Source organism: Mugil cephalus, chromosome 13, assembly GCF_022458985.1.
Source record: "Mugil cephalus isolate CIBA_MC_2020 chromosome 13, CIBA_Mcephalus_1.1, whole genome shotgun sequence".
In the NCBI taxonomy this organism is placed as follows: domain Eukaryota; kingdom Metazoa; phylum Chordata; class Actinopteri; order Mugiliformes; family Mugilidae; genus Mugil; species Mugil cephalus.
This window is the reverse complement of record NC_061782.1, coordinates 91,989-113,317: the sequence shown is the minus strand read 5'-3', so window position 1 is coordinate 113,317 and position 21,329 is coordinate 91,989. Positions and strand designations below refer to the sequence as shown.

The 21,329-nt window shown below is 48.1% G+C and overlaps 2 protein-coding genes across 4 annotated transcripts; one reads left to right on the top strand and one right to left on the bottom strand.

Annotated features, from left to right (window-relative positions):
• Positions 1-2: 2 nt before the first annotated feature.
• On the bottom strand, positions 3-5,728 carry yipf3 (Yip1 domain family, member 3). Its single transcript, XM_047603132.1, has 9 exons — positions 5,509-5,728; positions 4,640-4,840; positions 1,919-2,025; positions 1,221-1,266; positions 1,029-1,121; positions 814-945; positions 603-716; positions 393-516; positions 3-324 (listed from the first exon to the last, which is right to left on the bottom strand). Exons 1-9 carry the CDS (start codon positions 5,572-5,574, stop codon positions 200-202), a joined length of 1,008 nt encoding a protein of 335 aa, XP_047459088.1. The 5' UTR covers positions 5,575-5,728; the 3' UTR covers positions 3-199.
• A 6,287-nt stretch (positions 5,729-12,015) lies between these two features.
• On the top strand, positions 12,016-20,828 carry ncoa4 (nuclear receptor coactivator 4). 3 transcript variants are annotated; one of them, XM_047603458.1, is made up of 9 exons: positions 12,016-12,184; positions 16,259-16,370; positions 16,966-17,106; positions 18,103-18,191; positions 18,329-18,512; positions 18,600-18,725; positions 18,812-19,453; positions 19,919-20,293; positions 20,375-20,828. In XM_047603458.1, the coding sequence occupies exons 1-9, from the start codon at positions 12,147-12,149 to the stop codon at positions 20,378-20,380; spliced, it is 1,713 nt and encodes a 570-aa protein (XP_047459414.1). In that variant the 5' UTR covers positions 12,016-12,146; the 3' UTR covers positions 20,381-20,828. The 3 variants fall into 3 exon arrangements, with proteins under 3 accessions (XP_047459414.1, XP_047459415.1, XP_047459413.1); XM_047603459.1 differs by lacking the exon at positions 16,966-17,106; XM_047603457.1 differs by having other exon boundaries at positions 18,329-18,725.
• The last annotated feature ends 501 nt before the right edge of the window (positions 20,829-21,329 follow it).

The following is a 21,329-nucleotide window of genomic DNA, read 5'->3' as shown; positions in this document are numbered from 1 at the left end:
TCTTCCGGTTTAACCCTTTCAAAATAAAGGTACCAGATAAGGTAAACATTTTATTCTGAAAGTCCATGACGTCATAAGAAAGAGACAGGTCAGAGGTCAAAGTTTAATAATCAACAAATAACAACAATAGAATGTACAGAAGGAGACGTCTCCATGGAAACCAATAACCCCCCACCCCCCCTCACTGGACCACCCCCCTTCACTGGGCCACCCCCCCCAGGACCCCTATGGTAGCGTTCAGCTTCAGTTCAGGCAGGTCTCTGGCCACCCGCTGCATGGGAGCCATGTTGGGTCCTTCCAGAGAGTCCAGAGAGTCCAGCAGCCCTGAAACACAAGGCAGGTTCGTTAGACCTGGACCTGGACCAGGTTCTAGTACTGGTTCTGGTTCTGACCTTCTACGATCCTGTGGTAAGCAAAGTGCAGGTAGAGGAGGAACAGCATGTGGAGGAGGGACAGCGTCCCACAGAGGAGGAGACGAGGAGGACGCCCCACAGTCCTGGACAGCAACACCCCCACCTGGACAACAAAACACACAGGTGAGAAACAACCAGGAAGTAGGGGCATCAGGGGAAGCAGGGTCTGATGGGAAACGCGGTCCTCACCATGCGCAGCGTGGACATTCCTCCCAGCAGCAGCCACAGGACGTAGAAGAGGACGTGGAAGTGGACGTTATAGGACACGAGGAGGACGACGCAGTGTCCAAACAGGCCGTAACCCTGGCAACAGAGACAGAGGACACACATCAGAGATGCAAGTATTAGTATTATAGTGTGTAGCATATTACAAGTGTGTGGCTGCAGTACCGGGACCCACCAGCAGGGACAGCGTCTGCAACATGGTGATCTGAGCGTTGACCAGGTAGGACAGGAAGTAGATGAAGGAGGAAACACCGAGCCAGTACCCGAAACACGTCCCTATGGCGGTGCCCATCAGAGTCCCCTCCCGCTGGACACACAAAGACAGACACACAGTGTGTTGGAGGCGGTGCGTTCGCTGACCGTGGGATCTCTAATCTCTGGTTTTCTTACGATGACGGTCCCTGACGTCTTCATGCCGTGCAGCAGGATCGCCACCAGAGTGAAGACCAGCATCAAGGGGCCGTACAGCTCACCAGCTACCTTCTACACACAGGGACACACAGAGTCTACACCAGGACCAGGACCAGGACCAGAGTCTACACCAGGACCAGGACCAGAGTCTACACCAGGACCAGGACTCACCTGAGGGAAGTTGATCATAGGAACCGGTATCATGGACTCGATCAGCCTGAGAGGAGACGACAGGTTAGATCTCACTTATTTTCACCCGTCCCCTCCAGGATCAGGTTCAGGTGAAGCTGAACTCAGACCCTTTAAATGTCTCTACATACTTGCTTGTACGTCCCGTGTAAATTGGACTGAAGATTATTTGCTGTAATTCTGTGTCACTTTGTTTTATTTGACTCTTATTCTTGTGTCTGTGTCTGGTTCATATGTTCTTTCTATTTCCCTGTGGGGATCAATAAAGTGACTCTTGAATCTTGAACAGGATTCTAATGTGGGACCAGGACCAGGACCAGTTCTGACCATGTGCTGTGATGGCGTCTCCATGTCTTTCTTCCTGTCCGTCCTCAGTCTAACGTCCTGATTGGTGACCAGTTACCACCCAGGCCTCCATGAAAAGGATCCATTTTAGTTGTGGACTAGAGGTGAGACGGGGACCTGAAAGGGACTGTTGTTTGTGGACATTGGGCTCATTTCAGGAGACGGGAGGAGACAGTTGTGTCTCTAGTTGTCGGCCTAAAGGACATTTTATTAAACTGGACTGAATGTGGCCCCTGAACTAAGATGAGTTGACCCCCCTGGACTAAAGAATCTTGTGCTTATACTGAATCTCTTTGTTGTGAACCAGTCCAGGCGGTCATAATGTAATGGCGTACCTGCTGCGGACCTGCACCGGCTCCACATCGAAGTACGGCCTCAGGATGTCGATGTTGGCGTAAAGGCTGAAGGCTCTGGAGGCCTGACGCTTCCCGGCCTGCCACACCTGAGACACGAGACACGAGACACGGGACATGAGACACGAGACACGAGACACGGGACACGAGACACGAGACACGGGACACTGAGGTTTGACCTTTAACCTCCAGAGTCCACAGATACAGGTGAGTCCATCTTTCTACTTCCTGTTAAAACTGTTTCACCTTGGTCCTGGTTCGGTTTCATTCTTTCAGCTCAACTTTACAAACTGTGTGAACACGTTGGAGCTAAAACCAGACTAGAACCATCAGATCCAGGAGGAACAAGTTAGAAAACCACAAACATGTTGAACCAAACATTTCTAGAACTTAGAATGTAAATCTAACCTGGACATTTCTAAAGCTGATTAACACATTTAGTTATTTACAACTATTTCCATTAAAACTATTTAGGACCAAAACTATCAGGTGTCCAACCAGTAATAATGTCTGAATGTCTCTAAACTGTCTCCTGTCTCTTTCTATCATGTGTAGCTGGCTAGCTCTCTCCTCCTGCTAGCTCTCTCCTCTTGCTAGTTCTCTCCTCCTGCTAGCTCTCTCCTCTTGCTAGTTCTCTCCTCCTGCTAGCTCTCTCCTCCTGCTAGCTCTCTCCTCTTTCTAGCTCTCTCCTCCTGCTAGCTCTCTCCTCCTGCTAGCTCTCTCCTCCTGCTAGCTCTCTCCTCCTGCTAGCTCTCTCCTCTTTCTAGCTCTCTCCTCTGGCTAGCTCTCTCCTCTGGCTAGCTCTCTCCTCCTGCTAGCTCTCTCCTCCTGCTAGCTCTCTCCTCTTGCTAGCTCTCTCCTCCTGCTAGCTCTCTCCTCCTGCTAGCTCTCTCCTCTTGCTAGCTCTCTCCTCCTGCTAGCTCTCTCCTCCTGCTAGCTCTCTCCTCCTGCTAGCTCTCTCCTCCTGCTAGCTCTCTCCTCTTGCTAGCTCTCTCCTCCTGCTAGCCTCCCTCCTCTCTCCTTAGTCTCTCTCCTCCTGCTAGCTCTCTCTCCTGCTAGCTCTCTCCTCTGCTAGCTCTCTCTCCTAGCTCTCGTCCTCCGCTAGCTCCTCCTCTTGCTAGCTCTCTCCTCCTGCTAGCTTCTCTCCTCCTGCTAGCTCTCTCCTCTGCTAGCTCTCTCCTCTGCTAGCTCTCTCCTCTTGCTAGCTCTCTCCTCTGGCTAGCTCTCTCCTCCTGCTAGCTCTCTCCTCCTTGCTAGCTCTCTCTGCTAGCTCTCTCTCTGCTAGCTCTCTCCTCTTGCTAGCTCTCTCCTCCTGCTAGCTCTCTCCTCTTGTCTAGCTCTCTCCTCCTGCTAGCTCTCTCCTCCTGCTAGCTCTCTCCTCTTGCTAGCTCTCTCCTCCTGCTAGCTCTCTCCTCCTGCTAGCTCCTCCTCTTGCTAGCTCTCTCCTCCTGCTAGCTCTCTCCTCCTGCTAGCTCTCTCCTCTTGCTAGCTCTCTCCTCCTGCTAGCTCTCTCCTCCTGCTAGCTCTCTCCTCCTGCTAGCTCTCTCCTCTTGCTAGCTCTCTCCTCCTGCTAGCTCTCTCCTCCTGCTAGCTCTCTCCTCTTGCTAGCTCTCTCCTCCTGCTAGCTCTCTCCTCCTGCTAGCTCTCTCCTCCTGCTAGCTCTCTCCTCCTGCTAGCTCTCTCCTCTTGCTAGCTCTCTCCTCCTGCTAGCTCTCTCCTCCTTCTAGCTCTCTCCTCTGCTAGCTCTCTCTCCTCTGCTAGCTCTCTCCTCCTGCTAGCTCTCTCCTCCTGCTAGCTCTCTCCTCTTGCTAGCTCTCTCCTCCTGCTAGCTCTCTCCTCTGCTAGCTCTCTCCTCCTGCTAGCTCTCTCCTCCTGCTAGCTCTCTCCTCTTGCTAGCTCTCTCCTCCTGCTAGCTCTCTCCTCCTGCTAGCTCTCTCCTCTTGCTAGCTCTTCTCCTGCTAGCTCTTCCTCCTGCTAGCTCTCTCCTCCTGCTAGCTCTCTCCTCTTGCTAGCTCTCTCCTCCTGCTAGCTCTCTCCTCCTGCTAGCTCTCTCCTCTTGCTAGCTCTCTCCTCTTGCTAGCTCTCCTGCTAGCTCTCTCCTCCTGCTAGCTCTCTCCTCTTGCTAGCTCTCTCCTCTTGCTAGCTCTCCTGCTAGCTCTCTCCTCCTGCTAGCTCTCTCCTCTTGCTAGCTCTCTCCTCTTGCTAGCTCTCTCCTCTTGCTAGCTCTCCTGCTAGCTCTCTCCTCTGCTAGCTCTCTCCTCTGCTAGCTCTCTCCTCTGCTAGCTCTCTCCTCTGCTAGCTCTCTCCTCTGCTAGCTCTCTCCTCTGCTAGCTCTCTCCTCTTGCTAGCTCTCTCCTCCTGCTAGCTCTCTCCTCTTGCTAGCTCTCTCCTCCTGCTAGCTCTCTCTCTGCTAGCTCTCTCCTCTGCTACCTTCCTCTGCTAGCTCTCTCCTCCTGCTAGCTCTCTCCTCCTGCTAGCTCTCTCCTCTTGCTAGCGTTTTCCTCTGTGAACCAAACATGACGACAATATTCAGGAGAAAGACTCAGTTCTTTAGAACCAGTCTAGTTTTACTTGGTCTAGAAACACGAGTTAGAAACTGATCTAAAGGCTGAAGTTTGAACTAAAGTAGAAACAGAGACTCAGAGAGAAGCGTCTCAGACTGGACCAGGGGTGAAGTCTCTGGTTCTGGATCCATGTTCTCACCTCGTCGGCCACCTGCCGGCCCAGCTGACCCTTTATTCCCTTCATACCCAGGAACTCTCCGTCCTCGTCGGTGGCGGCTTCGGCCTCAGCTGCCACCTCCTCCTCCTCCTTCATCCTCTGGTGCATCTCCCCCATGTCCTCGAAGCTGGAGCCCGACGTGTCGTCCATGTTCTCCATGTCGATGACGGCCGAGCCGGCGCCCTGAGGGGACGGGTTCAGATCCATCAGACCAGGGGCAGCCTAAGCTGGATTACTGTCCAGCATCAAATACTCTTTGACAGAGAAGAGACATCATACTATGGTGGTTCCGGTCCACCAGGACTAGAACCACCAGACACCATCTCTGTCCTGAACAAACACTGACCAGTGACTCTGTGCAGCCGGACCCAGAGGACGATGTGTCCAACCACATCAACACGTTGATTCATGTGTGGAGGAGCTGCAGCAACATGTAGGAACTTTCTGACCAGTTCATGTTTGGACTGTTGGTCAGTATTAAAATAAAAACTATTATTACTACGTGGGTACTGACACGATCAGGTCCTCACAGCTAATAAAGTAGCTACGATGCTACTGTGTGTTATCTTTGGCCTCTAACCATCTGTGACAGTGGAACCACGGTTCTCTCACAGGACGTGGATTCATCGCTAACAATTAGCATGTAAACAAACGGCCGAGTTACGCTGCTCTGACATCACCTCTACTCTTCCCTGGGTTAGCATGTTAGCATGTTAGCTCACCTGGATGAGGTTAGTTAGTTGTCCGGTTAGCATGTCAGCTCACCTGGATGAGGTTAGTTAGCTGTCCGGTTAGCATGTCAGCTCACCTGGATGAGGTTAGTTAGCTGTCCGGTTAGCATGTTAGCTCACCTGGATGAGGTTATCTTCGAAGCTGCCCCATGGTTCCGTGTTCGTGTTCCCGGAGCCCGCAGACATTTTCCCCGCAGCTGCAGCGACTCTTCTCGGCCTCCAGAGAGTCTGTCCGGTCCGCAGGGAGGAGGGAGGCTCGGTTCTTTAACGCCGGGTTTAAAAGACTCAACCCAATCCGGACCTGGACCTGCAGCGAACCCGATGATGGACTCAAAGCGACATTCCACTGGCCCCGCCCTCACATGCCACGTCCCGTCACCAGAGGTTATCGCGAGAATTCCCTTGTTATTGTTTGTGGAGTCCTGTTCTCATGGGACTAGTTTTACTTCCTGTGATTCTGATATTAGCTCCTACGTCTGAGTTTTCATAAAGTCTGTGTTGTCCTCCAGCTTTATATCCACAGTTACAGAGGTTACGGTTAAAGTGTCGCCTCCTTCTTGATTCCTTATTTTTTCAGATTCAGAATCAGAAGAACTTTATTTATCCCCGAGGGGCAATTAGGATGGTACATAAAAAATACGGAGCAAGAGAATAAAATCACAAACTGGGTGGGAAAAAGCAGCATATTGTGTGCAATGTTAGCCTGCTGTCAGTAACAGAAGAGTGAAATGAACTGTGGTAAATAATATAAAGAGCAATATGTAAAAAATGTAAAACAGCAGATTCAGTACAGCAATAAATACAGTGAAGCATGGGTGAAAAATAAAGTGATACTGTGATATTGTACATGAGTATCACACAAGTAAACCTTAAGTTATTGTAACTGTCTTAGAGTTCAGGAGGAGAATAACGTTGGTTCTTAGAGGCCGGACAGAGGAACCCGAGAGGAACCTGAGAGGAACCCGAGAGGAGTCCGAGAGGAACCCCAGAGGAACCTGAGACCAGACAGCAGCTGCTCAGACGCTGGGTCTTTTTTTTGCTTTTTTTTTCATGTTTGTCACGTAAATGTTTCAAATCATCAAACAAATATAAATATTAGTCAAAGATAACACAATTAAACACATAAGGCAGTTTGTAAATGAAGGACTTCACCATTAAGGGAAATAAAACAAAAGTAAAATGAAATAGAAAATAGTGTGTACAGAACTAGTATGAAGACATGAAGAAGACGCAGACATTATATCCACAGGAATGAGTCAGGAGTTAGAGTGAACATCACCATTAATAACATGGAGTTCACATGTTGTTGTCCAGTGGACAGAGTTTAGTCTGAATGTGTTGTCCAATCAGAAGATGTGGGACACATTTCTTTGTTGTGTTGTGGTCTCTTATTCTCCGACTGCACACAGCAGAGAACAGCTTCAGTCTGTTATAATCATGGAAATTAAATGGTTTGACTTCACTTCTTTCGCAGGTAGAATAAATGTTTCTCTCTGCGATGCTAGAAAGAAATTAGAAGTAACGTAAAACATGCACCATAGTGTAGAAAACTAAGACATGGCTACATTCAAGCGGTGGAATGTCATAGCTGTTTACATTCCACCGCGGGCTAACGCTAAGCTAGCGCTAGAGGAGCTGTACTGTCTGATCAGCAGGCAGATGAACTCCAACCCAGAGGCAGCTGTGATTGTGGCTGGAGACTTCAATCATGTGAATCTCAAAGCAGTGCTTCCAAAATTCTACAAGTCCATACACTTTCCAACCAGAGACAATAACACACTGGATCAAGTTTACTGCAACATCTCAGGAGCTTACAAGGCTGCAGCAGCTCCTCACCTGGGCTCATCTGACCACATCTGCGTGCAGCTGATACCAGCATACAAACCTCTGATCCACAGGACAAAACCAACCACCAAAACAGTTCAGGTATGGACTGAGGAGGCTTCTTCAGCACTACAGGACTGTTTTGAACTCACTGACTGGGAAGTGTTCAAAGATGGCTCAGACCTGGAGGCCTACACATCATCCGTCCTGGACTATGTGCAGTTCTGCACTGATGCTGTCCTACCCACAAAGTCCATCAAGGTGTTTCCCAACCAGAAACCATGGTGTGACAGCACAGTGCGGTCTCTACTCAAAGCTAGAGACGCAGCCTACAGGTCAGGTGACAGGCTGGCCTATAGCAGGGCCCGGAGGGAGCTGAAGAAGGGCATCCAGCAGGCCAAACACAGATACAAACAGCGCATCGAGGAGCACTTCACCGACAACAACCCGCGTGAAATGTGGAGAGGCATCAGAACCATAACAGACTACAGGAACAGCAACCAGCAGTTCAACCACGACCCCCTTCTGCCTGACACTTTAAACAGTTTCTTTGCACGCTTCGACACACCTGGCAGCAGAGAGACTGTCCAACCTCCACAGCCAGAGGAGCAGCCCCAGCCCCTCGTCCTGCAGCAACACCAGGTCAGGCCACGCTGAGGAGGATCAACATCAGCAAAGCTGCAGGACCAGATAAGGTGTCAGGTCGGGTCCTGAAGCTGTGTGCCCATCAGCTGGCTGGAGTCTTCCTGGACATTTTCAACCTGTCCCTGCAGCTTGCTTCAGTTCCTGTCTGCCTCAAGTCCTCCATCATTGTGCCGGTGCCAAAAAAATCCGCTGTCACCTGCCTCAACGATTACCGTCCTGTTGCTTTAACACCGGTAATCATGAAGTGCTTTGAGAGGATGGTCTTAAGTCACATCAAGGACGTTATCCCTGCTACTCTGGACAGACATCAGTTCGCCTACAGGGAGAACCGATCGACAGAGGACCAGTCTCATTAGCACTGCACACGGCCCTGACTCACCTGGAGCATCCTAACACCTACGTCAGGATGTTATTTGTGGATTTCAGCTCAGCTTTCAACACTGTGATCCCAGACAAGCTGACGCTGAAACTCCACAACCTTGGACTGTCTGCCTCTCTGTGCTCATGGATTAGAGACTTTCTCACCCACAGGCCACAAGTGGTGAGAATTGGGGACCGTACATCATCTACACTGGTCCTGAGCACAGGGACACCGCAGGGATGTGTGCTCAGCCCGGCCCTCTTCACCCTCTTCACACATGACTGCACTGCCGTTCACCCCACAAACATGGTTGTGAAGTTTGCAGATGACACCACCGTAGTGGGTCTCATATCGGACAACGACGAGACTCACTACAGAGAGGAGATCCAGCACCTGACAGGATGGTGTTCAGACAACAACCTTGTCCTGAACACCAGCAAGACTAAGGAGGTCATCGTGGACTTCGGGAGATCCAGGAGGAAGGAACACACCCCTCTCCTCATTCATGGGGAGGAGGTGGAGCGGGTGTGGACAACATCAAGTTCCTTGGCATCCACATCACATCTGACCTCACTTGGTCCACGCATACATCTCACCTGGTGAAGAAGGCCCAACAAAGGCTCTTCTTCCTCAGGAAGCTGAAAAGGACTGGACTCTCCTCTCAGCTTCTGACAAACTTTACAGAGCCACAATAGAGAGCATCCTCTGTCTGAGTGCAACAGTGTGGTATGGGAGCTGCACTGTACAGGACAGGAAGGACTTGGCCCGGGTGGTGAAAACCGCACAGGGGATTGTTGGGAGTCCTCTCCCACACCTGGACTCAATATATGACAGCCGGGTCCAAAGGAGGGCTGGCCGTATAGCTGCAGACCCCACCCACCCAGGCCACGAACTGTTTGTGCCTCTTCCCTCCAGGAAGAGGTTCAGGAATATAAAGACCAACACAAACAGACTGAGACACAGCTTCTTCCCCAGAGCTGTGAAATCCATCACCCCATCTCCTCACATACCCCCCCATCCAGAGACTGAGCATTAAACCCCTGCAGATGCCAGATAGACTCTGATACTGCACTGCACCTTGTCTAAACATGCTGCTATACATGCAATATTCATACTGGTCACTTTAAATATCCTTGATTGCACTACTACCTCTCATCTCATCTCATCTTATTTTATTCTTAAATTCTATTTTTTTTTATTTTTTTTTTTTATTTTAACTTGTTATTCTATTTTATATTTCCTATTCTATATTTATATTATTTATATATCTCAGGTCTGTACATTTATACCAAGAGCTGCTGAACAGAATTTCGTTGTGCCTTGCATAATGACAATAAAGATTCTTGATTCTTGATTCTTGATTCTTGATTCAAATCTACAAACAAACTCTTTTTAAATCTGACCACATAGACAACAGCAGTGGTTACGTGGTCACCTCAAGAAAGAAAATGAGAACAGTCCATTCATCACACAGATTCTATCATTTCTTTCAAGTTTAGTTCAAAAAAACGTCAAACAATCATAAGCAAAATTTATTTCTCCAGCACTGTTGTAGGAACACAAAATGCATAAATGAAAATATGAACTCCCTCTCATCCTGTGTGCAGCCGCGTCACCTTATCACACATTGTTTTTGTTTCCGACTTTACATTCTCCTCATTCCTCAGTTTGTTCAGACCAGGAATCTGAAATAACTGGTTGAGTTGTTGGAACTGAAGTCCACTCTGAGTGATTATTATCTTGACAACACGGAGAACATTATTCCCAGACTCGGTCCACGATGCTGGGAGGGTTAGGGTTAGGGTTAGGCCCTGGGGGGTCATGCTGTTCTTGTTTAGGGTTAGGGTTAGGCCCTGGGGGGTCATGCTGTTCTTGTTTAGGGTTAGGGTTAGGCCCTGGGGGGTCATGCTGTTCTTGTTTAGGGTTAGGGTTAGGCCCTGGGGGGTCATGCTGTTCTTGTTTAGGGTTAGGGTTAACTATGTCTCTGTCATTGGCTGCACACAGGAAACTTTTGAGGTGGTGGTGTAGAGGAGGACACTTCTGTTATCAGTCAAGGATCATCCTGACCTCCCTCTCCACCAGACGATAGACAGACAATGGAGTTTCCTTCTCCGAGAGACTCAGACAAAGAACGCTACAGGAAATCTGTCCTGCTTCAGTCTATCTATCTATCTATCTATCTATCTATCTATCTATCTATCTATCTATCTATCTATCTATCTATCTATCTATCTATCTATCTATCTATCTATCTATCTATCTGTCTGTCTGTCTCCAGACCGGAGAGGATGGAGAGGATGGAGAGGATGGAGAGGATGGAGAGGATGAAGAGGATGAAGAGGATGAAGAGGATGGAGAGGGTGGAGAGGATGGAGAGGATGGAGAGGATGAAGAGGGTGGAGAGGATGGAGGATGAAGAGGGTGGAGAGAATGGAGAGGATGGAGAGGATGGAGAGGATGGAGAGGATGGAGAGGGTGGAGAGGATGGAGAGGATGGAGAGGGTGGAGAGGATGGAGAGAATGGAGAGGATGGAGAGGATGGAGAGAATGGAGAGGATGGAGAGGGTGGAGAGGATGGAGAGGATGAAGAGGGTGGAGAGGATGAAGAGGGTGGAGAGGATGGAGAGGGTGGAGAGGATGGAGAGAATGGAGAGGATGGAGAGGATGGAGAGGATGAAGAGGGTGGAGAGGATGAAGAGGATGAAGAGGGTGGAGAGGATGGAGAGGGTGGAGAGGATGGAGAGGATGAAGAGGATGAAGAGAATGGAGAGGATGGAGAGGGTGGAGAGGATGGAGAGAATGGAGAGGATGGAGAGGATGGAGAGAATGGAGAGGGTGGAGAGGATGAAGAGGATGGAGAGGATGAAGAGGGTGGAGAGGATGAAGAGGGTGGAGAGGGTGGAGAGGGTGGAGAGGATGGAGAGGATGGAGAGGATGGAGAGGATGAAGAGGATGGAGAGCTGCTTTATGCCATGTTTGAACCGGCTCTTTTTGTTCTCTTAGCTTGTGTTTAGTTTAGCGATGTTAGCTGTTTTGTTAATTGTTAATTTTTAGTTAAGCTCCACCCTGTGCCCGTTTTGGACTACTCCTAAAAGTATACAACCCTTGCGTGTCCCATTTGTATGCAGGTCAGTTTTTATTCGGTCAAGCTGAAATTTAGTTTCCTTATTGCTTAGCTGACCTCATTTTTTGGGCCCTTTTTTTTTATATTTGACCTCATTTTTTGGGCCCTTTTTTTGTATTTGTTAGGTCTTTATATTTGACCTCATTTTTTTTTGTAATTTTCTTATAATATATTGTTTTCTTTGTCCTTTCTTTGTTCGGCTCAAACATCACAGACGAACATTTCATTTAACAGGTACAACCCAGTATTTTAATCTTATTACTAAATCTTTAGATACTTTCTTTAACTAATACATTTTGTATTAATGTATTATTATAATGTATTTCTACTTGTTATGTTTTTATCCCTTATAATGGTTCTTAAAACATCTTTCCAAAGGAGTAGAGATGGCAACACTGGCACATTTACTATAAAGGTGATTTATCAGAATCATACGTACTGAATTGAGCCCAAGGGGAAATACTTTTCGTTATAATGTGCAATGATCTGTTAAAATAAATGATCAAATGAAATGAAATTTCATACTATCTATCTATCTATCTATCTATCTATCTATCTATCTATCTATCTATCTATCTATCTATCTATCTATCTATCTATCTGTCTGTCTGTCTGTCTGTCTGTCTGCCTGGTTCTTCCCCTGCCCCTCTAATGGGACTTTGATCCCACTTCTCGCGATACTTCCCGTCTCGTGTTACTTTCCCTGACGTGATCGTGACATTGGGGGCAGCGCCGGTGAAAAACACCGGAATTTACCGGAGAGCTTCACTTAGACTCAGAAAACCGGAGTCACGAACATCACTGATGACATCGAAGCCCAGAGTCCACGGAAAAGTTGGCCGGTGAGTCCACGGTTAAGTAACTGTAAAGTTAGCCCCGTTAGCTCCGTTAGCCCCCGGCTCTAAACAGAGACCTTCCGATGCTAGCTGTTAGCCACGTAGCTTCTCTGTAATGTTCCCTGTTCCAGTTTTACTTGGAGTTTTATTTCCAGGAGTCTTAACAGGCGGTCGCGGCGCTAGTCGGTCGGTGCTAAAGCTAACCTGGGAGCTAGCTGCGGTAGCTACAAACACACCGTGACCTCCACTTCAGGAAAGAAATAAATAAACCACAACCATGTCAGTAACAGTTGTTTTTATTTCTGTATTTTTTATTCCATCGATCCACGTCATCAGACACTTTTACATCAGCTTAACTCGATAAGGTCACGCGATTAAAACCACGCTCCGTCTGAGACTCGCCTGATTGTAACTCCTCCTGTTTATTCACATATAAATGTCTTTTCTTAGTGTGACATTCGCTTTAACGTGTTCTTCACATGTCTCGGATCGGTTCTGTGGTTCGTCTTTTTCTTCACGAGAAGATCTGTGTCCTGCGACAAGGGGACAACTTCTACATGTCCCTGCGTCAGACTCTTAGCTGCTCGCACTAATTAACTTTACATTTAATAAGTGAAGAGCTACAGACTGGATCAAACCAACGCCGACTGAAAGGGCAGAGCTGGGCCTTCATGTGGGGGGAGTTGTTGTGTTCTCAGTCCTGCGGCCTGTCTGATAAAGCGTGTTCAGATAAAAACCTGCTGTTTGTGTCCGGACTCTGGTGAGACGATGAGAGCAGCTGCAGTCACGTTTCCTCCGTGTTAATGTGTGTGAGAGATATCAGCTGTTCTCCGTTAATCAGTGATAACATGGACCAGGACCCCCCCCCCCCCCCCCTGTTAATCAGTGATAGGACCGGGGGGGACCCGGTGTTCTCCGGGCCTCCCTCCCCCCCTCCCTCCCTCAGAGAGGGGGGGGGTGCGGACGTGCGGCCCTGCAGACTGTCATGGCGGCTTCCTCATTCCTCTGAAAGAAACTACATTTACAACAGTTTTACTTGCAGCTTAAAATGAACCGCAGGTTAAAGAGGAGTTGGTTTCAGATCCTCTCGGATAAACTCTTTAATTAGAAGGAGTCACTCTTAATATGTTTTAACAGGTTGAATGTTTACTTTCTCTCTTCCCCTGAAGTTATCAGCTGATCGTCTGTTCGCAGCTGATAAAGAGGAACCTTTAGGCCACGCCCCCACCAGCTGACCGCTGTTTATGAGCCTTCGTGAGAAGGAACAGTTAAATATTGATTAACCTCTGGAGTGAAATGGTCGCATAGTCTGACTCCTTCTGGTTTTCTCTTTCTGTTTCCTGTTAAAAACTCTTTCACCTGGTTCCTGGTTTGGTTTCATTCTTTAAGCTCAACCTCACATGTGACTTTACACTTATTGTTTCATTCTCACAAACTGTATTAACACATTGGACCGAAAACCAGACGAAGTCCCAGTAGGAGAAAGTTAGATTTTGACTGTGAAACATGTCAAACCAACCATCTTTAGTTAGAATGTAAATATAATGTAAATCTTGGCCAACAACAAAGTTATTTACAACTATTTCCTTTAAAGGTCATTTTTTTGTCCAACTTTTTAGGACCATGTCCAAAACTGTCAGTGTCCAATCAGTAATAATGTCTAAATGTCCCAAACGTGTCCAATCTCTAAACTGTCTCCTGTCTCTTTCTTGTTTTTTTCTATCATTTGCAGTTGTCTAGCTCTCTCCTCGCTAACTTTATCCTTTCACCGTTTCTCTGCACACAACATGACGACAATATGCAGCAAAAGGCCTCGACATCTGTTCCAGACAAACATCTCAGCCAGCGCACATTTAATCAGGCTAATGTTAGCCTAGCCCTGCTAACGTTATAGGCGGTTAATACTTCTGCAACCCATGGCAACGCAGATCTAAGAACTGTGATTGGTCCTCGTTAGTGTTTAAATGTAACCAGAGCTGTGATTGGTTCTCGTTAGTAATTAAATGGAACCAGAGCTGTGATTGGTCCTCGTTAGTGTCTAATGGAACCAGAGCTGTGATTGGTCCTCGTTAGTAATTAAATGTAACCAGAGCTGTGATTGGTCCTCGTTAGTGTTTAATGGAACCAGAGCTGTGATTGGTTCTCGTTAGTAATTAAATGGAACCAGAGCTGTGATTGGTCCTCGTTAGTGTTTAATGGAACCAGAGCTGTGATTGGTCCTCGTTAGTAATTAAATGGAACCAGAGCTGTGATTGGTCCTCGTTAGTGTTTAATGGAACCAGAGCTGTGATTGGTCCTCGTTAGTGTTTAAATGTAACCAGAGCTGTGATTGGTCCTCGTTAGTGTTTAATGGAACCAGAGCTGTGATTGGTCCTCGTTAGTAATTAAATGTAACCAGAGCTGTGATTGGTCCTCGTTAGTGTTTAATGGAACCAGAGCTGTGATTGGTCCTCGTTAGTAATTAAATGTAACCAGAGCTGTGATTGGTCCTCGTTAGTAATTAAATGTAACCAGAGCTGTGATTGGTCCTCGTTAGTAATTAAATGTAACCAGAGCTGTGATTGGTTCTCTTAGTAGCCGTGCGTCTCCTCCATGTTCTAGCTGATAGTTGTGGGTCTGTAGAGACTGGGTCAGGGTAACTGAGGAGGTTTGGACGACTCCTGTTCAGTCTGTGTTGTTGAAAGTGAAGCAGGAAGTAGAAACCAAAATGAACCTGACTGGTAAAAAGCGCCTCCTGGTGTTTGGGAGGAGTTGTTCCAGAGTGAACCAGACTGAGGAGGTTCCCCTAGAAATGACTCCGATCGATGCTAAGCTATGTCCTGGAGTTGCTCCCCTGTAGGGACGTCCCTCTAAACGTCCCTGAGTGTTGTTGTTGTTTGTCCTGAGTGGACTCCATGGATTGTGTTTAGATTCTTCTTCTTCTGGCAGCTTTGACGTGAGCCACCCAAACCCAAGAGAAGAAGAAGAAGTTTTGTGGTTTTGGTTGTGACAGAGGTTAAATAGATGAAATACCTTTTGACCCTGGATCAAGTCCACTTAAGGATCAGCTGCTGCTGTTTGTTGTGGAGTGGATGATTGACAGCGGTCTGCACGTGCTCAGTGGTGGTGACCAGGTGTTTGCTGGTTTAATCCCGGTGGACCCACGAAACCACGACCTTATGAGATCACTGGACACACTTAGAAAATAAAACACCTAAAAATAAAAAGACGTCATGGAAATAGAAGTTTTGTTCTGACCAGAGACTGTAAAGCTGAGATGGGGAACCTGGTTTGATCCATCCACCCTTCCTCCAAATGGCTTCTTTGTTGTGTGCTTTGTGATAATGTTTGGAAAGAAAAATGGGTGATTTGAGTGTTGATGTCATCAGTTCAGTTCTGGGTCTCAGTAAAAGTATTTTTCCAGTAAAAGTATCATTTGTTCCTCAGGTTCACACAGTTTTAGTGAGAGTTGTAACCTGGAACTAACAGAAACTCGCTTCTTTTGCTTTAGAAATGTGCATTCGATGTAAACACTTTCACAACGTTCTTCTTTGCACTAAGACAAATGGGAAACATCTGGAGTTGTCGATACTTATAAGTTATTTTCTGCTGTGTTACTGGCCCCTCGGATCAGCCTGGTCTGAAACGAGTTGGGTCCGATCTGGCTGCAGGATTAACTTGCAAAGTGCAAATTAACCACATTTTTCCAATAAAAGTAACTACTTTTCCCAGGTTTCACACAATTTTAGTCAGAGCTGTGGACATAACACAACATTGAGAAATTGCACTTCTTTTTCTTAAGAAACATCTGGTTGTTCATAAAAGATTTTGTAATAGTGCAGTTGATTAAATGTAAACACTTTCATAATGTACTTTGTGCTAAAACGAAGGGAACTTTAGGGATGAATAAATAATAAATATATTTGAAGTTGTCATTATTTGATGGTCTGGGCCATTTAACATGAAATTATTCTGTACGTGGCCCCTGAACTATCATGAGTTTGACGCACCTGCTCTACAAGGTGAACTCTGCTTCACCTCCACCAGGTAACTCCAGATGCTAACGTAGCTAACTAGCTAATGTTCCTGTTTCCTGTGCAGCATGGCGGTGGCGAGTGGTCTGAAGCAATGTCAGCAGGCTCAGGATCAGCTGGAGGACGCCATCAGCAGCGTCACGAGGGCCGAGCAACAGCTGAGGGAGAACGCCCGGGAGGTAGGTCCTTCATCATCATCCTCATCATCACGTCTGACAACAGGGCTCATGTTCATGAGTTGTTCAGAATCTGGGTCGCATCCTCCAGTGTCAGCCCTCCACATTCTCTCTCTTACGCTCTTCTTCTCTTTCTTCTTGTTTATTATTGTTATTACGTGAACCAGGAAGTAGTTGAATCAGCTGATCCAGGGTCAGTTCTTCTCCGTATCTCACTCTGACCAATCAGAAAGCAGCGTCCAACACTCAACTGTGACTCACAACAACAACACCTGGACGCTTTGTCTCACCTGACTCACAGCAGGGTCTTAGTGTGTGGGGCTTAGTGTGGGTTAGTGTGTGGGTGGAGGTGGAGGCCAGTGTGTGGGTGGAGGTGGAGGCCAGTCAGGATATAAAACAGAGGCAGAGACAGGCGAGTAGTTTTGTTGTTCGGAGCAGCTGCAGGTGAAACTGCTCTTGTGCTAATACTGAGAATCAGATTCCCAGGTGAGATCTGTACTTATTGAGTCTGCAGGTAATTAATCAGATCAGGTGTGTGACCAGGGGCCGTGGAATGATGTCAGACAGGTAGCTTTTAAACCAACCCTGATGCTTCCAGGTGCGTTTGGAGCTGCAGAGCTGTGTGAGTCGCCAGCAGGAGGCGCTTCGCTGCAGAGAGGTTTGGCTTCTGGGCCAGATCGAACTCCTGGAACAAGTCAAGACTGAGACTCTGCAGCAGCAGCTCCTGCAGCTTCACCGGGTAATTCACCACTAGATGCACCTGACGTTTACCTGTCGTTTACCTGTCGTTTCTACCTGTCGTTTACCTGTCGTTTACCTGTTGTTTCTACGTCGTTTACCTGTTGTGTTTACCTGTCGTTTACCTGACGTTTACCTGTCGTTTCTACGTCGTTTACCTGTTGTGTTTACCTGTCGTTTACCTGTCGTTTCTACCTGTCGTTTACCTGACGTTTACCTGACGTTTACCTGTCGTTTACCTGTCGTTTACCTGTCGTTTCTACATCGTTTACCTGTTGTGTTTACCTGTCGTTTACCTGTCGTTTCTACCTGTCGTTTACCTGTCGTTTCTACCTGACGTTTACCTGTTGTTTCTACCTGTCGTTTACCTGTTGTTTCTACCTGTCGTTTACCTGTTGTTTCTACCTGTCGTTTACCTGTCGTTTCTACCTGTCGTTTACCTGTTGTTTCTACCTGTCGTTTACCTGTTGTTTCTACCTGTCGTTTACCTGACGTTTACCTGTTGTGTTTACCTGTCGTTTACCTGTCGTTTCTACCTGTCGTTTACCTGTCGTTTCTACCTGTCGTTTACCTGTCGTTTCTACCTGTCGTTTACCTGTTGTTTCTACCTGTCGTTTACCTGACGTTTACCTGTCGTTTACCTGTCGTTTCTACGTCGTTTACCTGTTGTGTTTACCTGTCGTTTACCTGTCGTTTCTACCTGTCGTTTCTACCTGACGTTTACCTGTTGTTTCTACCTGTCGTTTACCTGTTGTTTCTACCTGTCGTTTACCTGTTGTTTCTACCTGTCGTTTACCTGTCGTTTCTACGTCGTTTACCTGTTGTGTTTACCTGTCGTTTACCTGTTGTTTCTACCTGTCGTTTACCTGTCTTTTACCTGTTGTTTACCTGTTGTTTCTACCTGTCGTTTACCTGTCGTTTACCTGTCGTTTACCTGTTGTTTACCTGTTGTTTCTACCTGTCGTTTACCTGTTGTTTACCTGTCGTTTCTCTGCAGGTCAGAGGTCAGTTTGACGTGATTGAACATCAGCTGCAGAACTGCAACAGCAACGACCTGAACAACCAGCTGAAGAGCTGCATGGAGAAGTGAGTTCATCTGGGGAGGAGGAGGGGTCTAATGAGGAGGGGGAGGGGGTCTGGGAGGGGGGGGGGGGGGGGGGGGGGGGGGGGGGGGGGGGGTCTTGGTGAGGTTGGTGGTGTCTGACCTCTGCTTCTGTCTCCAGACTGTCCTCTCTGAGCCTGACTCCAGAGGAAACCCCTGAGATGAGTTTCCATGCCGACACCCGTTCTCTGAGACAGGCCATCACCTCGTTTGGCAGTGTCGCGGCTCAGGTGAGCCCCGCCCAGTCATCCCAGAGCCCCACCCAGTCATTCCAGAGCCCCACCCACCAGACAGCTCAGAACCAGGTAAGTGAGAAACGCCTCTGTCTAGTCCAGTTCTGGTTCACGTCCTGGTTCTGTCCCGTGCATCTCAGTGTCTCTGTGTCTCTGCAGAAGACGGACATGTCCTCTCTGGGGGACTGGCTGCTGGGACCCCGTCCAGCCAATAGTGACTCACCTCCAGGCTTCCAGTCCAGTACGAACCCCCAGGACTGGCTTCTGGCCCACCAGGAGACCAAGGTGAGGGGGCGTCCACATGTCCCGGTGTTAGTCGAAGTCTGGTGGAGCTGATGTTGACTTGTTGTCCCTCCCTTTGTGTCCGTCAGACTTCCTGTCCCATCTTAGCCCAGATGGACTTCCTGCAGGCCTGGGGTCAGCTCAGGGATCTGGAGGCGTGGCTACTCCAGGCGCCGGGGGGGCGGGAGAGGACCGACAGCAGCAGCTCCTCCTTCTCCATCGAGAAGATCGACGAGTCAGAATTCACCTCCGGCTTGGAGGAGGACGAGGAGGAGCTGAGCGACTGGCTCCTGACCCCACCCACCGTTGCCATGGAGACCATGACAGACGGTGAGCGGTGGCATCAGGTCCTGAAACCCTTCGAGTCCTCGTGGGCGTCCAGCGAGTGGCTGTCCGAGTCCAGCCGCCTGGCGTCCGACTGCTCCTCCTGCCGTCAGAGCGCACGGCCACTGGAGATTGAGAACCTGGGTCAGCTCAAGTGCCTGAAAACCCCGCCTTCCTCAGGCCCCGCCTCCCCTGGCCCCCTGGAGGCGTGGCTACAGCAGGCGGTGCCGGTGCCTCAGACCTGCAAAGCCAATGAGCTCTGTTCCACCTACTCCCACTGTGTCTCTGAGGAGAACTGTGGGAAGGAGGCGCTGAGCCGCTGGCTCCTCCTCCAGGACGGGCGGGACAAGAACGGAGTCGCCAAGACCACCAAGACCGGACCCTTCCTCAGGGACCAGGACCAGAAGGTAAGACCACCTGAACGACCAGAACCGTCATCCGACCCCTTTTCCACTGAAATGAATATGGTTCTTTACTGGTTCCAACCTGGATCCTCCAAAGAACCGATACGTTTTTCCAAGTCAGAGCTATGTCATAACAAACATGGAGGGGTCCTGGTCCAGGGTCCAGCCGTCTCTCTTTGTGGTCTTGGTCTTGGACCCAGAGCCAGAAAGATCCTGGTCCTCCTCAGACCACTACTGCTGGTTTCTAGCCTCCTGAATTAGGTTGGGTGAGGTTTGACCTGCTGGTTGGAGTTTAAAAGTCCAGGTTCATGGGTTACACTGGTCCTGTTCTGGAATCCAGAACCCCGTCCAGGTTCCCAGCTCTGGCCCCTGTTTAGACTCGCTCCAAGCTGGTGGTTTTCTGGAACCAGTTTGGTGGAAAAGGGTTATCTGTTGATCATCACTAACAAACCCACTCCTCCTCCTCAGGTTCAGGCCATCCTAGAGGCCTGGCTCCACCCCAGCACCACCTCCTCCTGCTCCTCCTGGGTGGCTCCTGATGAGGAGAAGGGCAGCAGGGAGAACCAGAACTTCTCCTCGTCGTCTTCTCCTTTCCAGTGTCCTATGGAACCAAACATGTGGGTTCTCAGAGAGAAGACTTCTGGTCCTCCTGGTCCAGCTGGATTTCCTCCTGGTCCTCCTAGTCCTCCTGGTCCAGCTGAAGAGGAAGACAAGTGGCTGCTGAAGAAGAGGAATCAGGTCCAGGTCCAGGAGCGGTTGGCGATGCCCACAATGTGCGACCTGTTCTCGTGTTTGAAGGTGGGAGGAGACAAAGACAAATGGCTTCACAGGACACCTGTCCAGGTGAGTTTACTTCCTGTTTGCTTTCTGTTTACTTCTTGTTTACTTCCTGTTAACTTCCTGTTAACTTCCTGTTTCCTCCAGATGTGACGGTGACGACATTGTTGGCTCCTCCTCTTTTTGCTGATCATCTAACCATTTGCTGCCTGCTCCTTCTTCCTGTGACATCATCACTCTGAGATGCTTCTGTCGACCAATCAGGATCCAGGAAGAGGAAATGTGTTAATCACTAACTAATCACTGCGTGTGGTGATGTTTAGGGGCGGGGCTACAGATATAAGTGGATGTGGTTATATATAAGTGGGCGGGACTAATCTTAAACACAAAGCTATTTTAATGGATCTTATTGTAAGTTTTATCTGATTGTATTTTTTTTTCTGAGACTATGCCTCAGAGGCTGACTTCCTGTCCAGACCGCAGGTTTCCCAGAATGCCTTGTTCCCAACAGCCTGCGGTCTGGACATGTGGCGGCCATGCTTTATGATGTCATCAGTTCTTCTGCTGTGATTCTCTACAGTAATAAAACACACTGACATCATCACTGGGTCTGTGACGTCATTACTGTGGGGGGGGGGGTTAGTGACCTGACTTATTTATTATTTACTCTTCTTACATAACCAATAATGTGTGTAACGCTGGTAAACGCTGTGTTGGTGGTGGTGTGCGCGCTTGGATCTGCTCGGTGAATAATGCGTAATGTTCTTTTCTGTAAGATCAACAAAGACTTGTGTTATGCACTTCCAAACAATAACTTATAGCAGAACAATACAACATTCACAACACATTACAATACCTCACATAGCAGCGATATTCTTTGACTTTCTTTAAATATAGACGACATATCGTCTGGCACAGCCCAACACAAACACTCTCAATATGAACTCTGTCTTAAGTCAAACAAACTTCTTCATAATATAATAATAAACTTGTTAATATGCAAAATGAAAAGTTTAGGTGTCAAAACTCCACGTTCAGTCTTCATGCACTCAGATATGTAATAATAATGCATTGGTTTTATATTGCGCTTTTCCATTGGTAG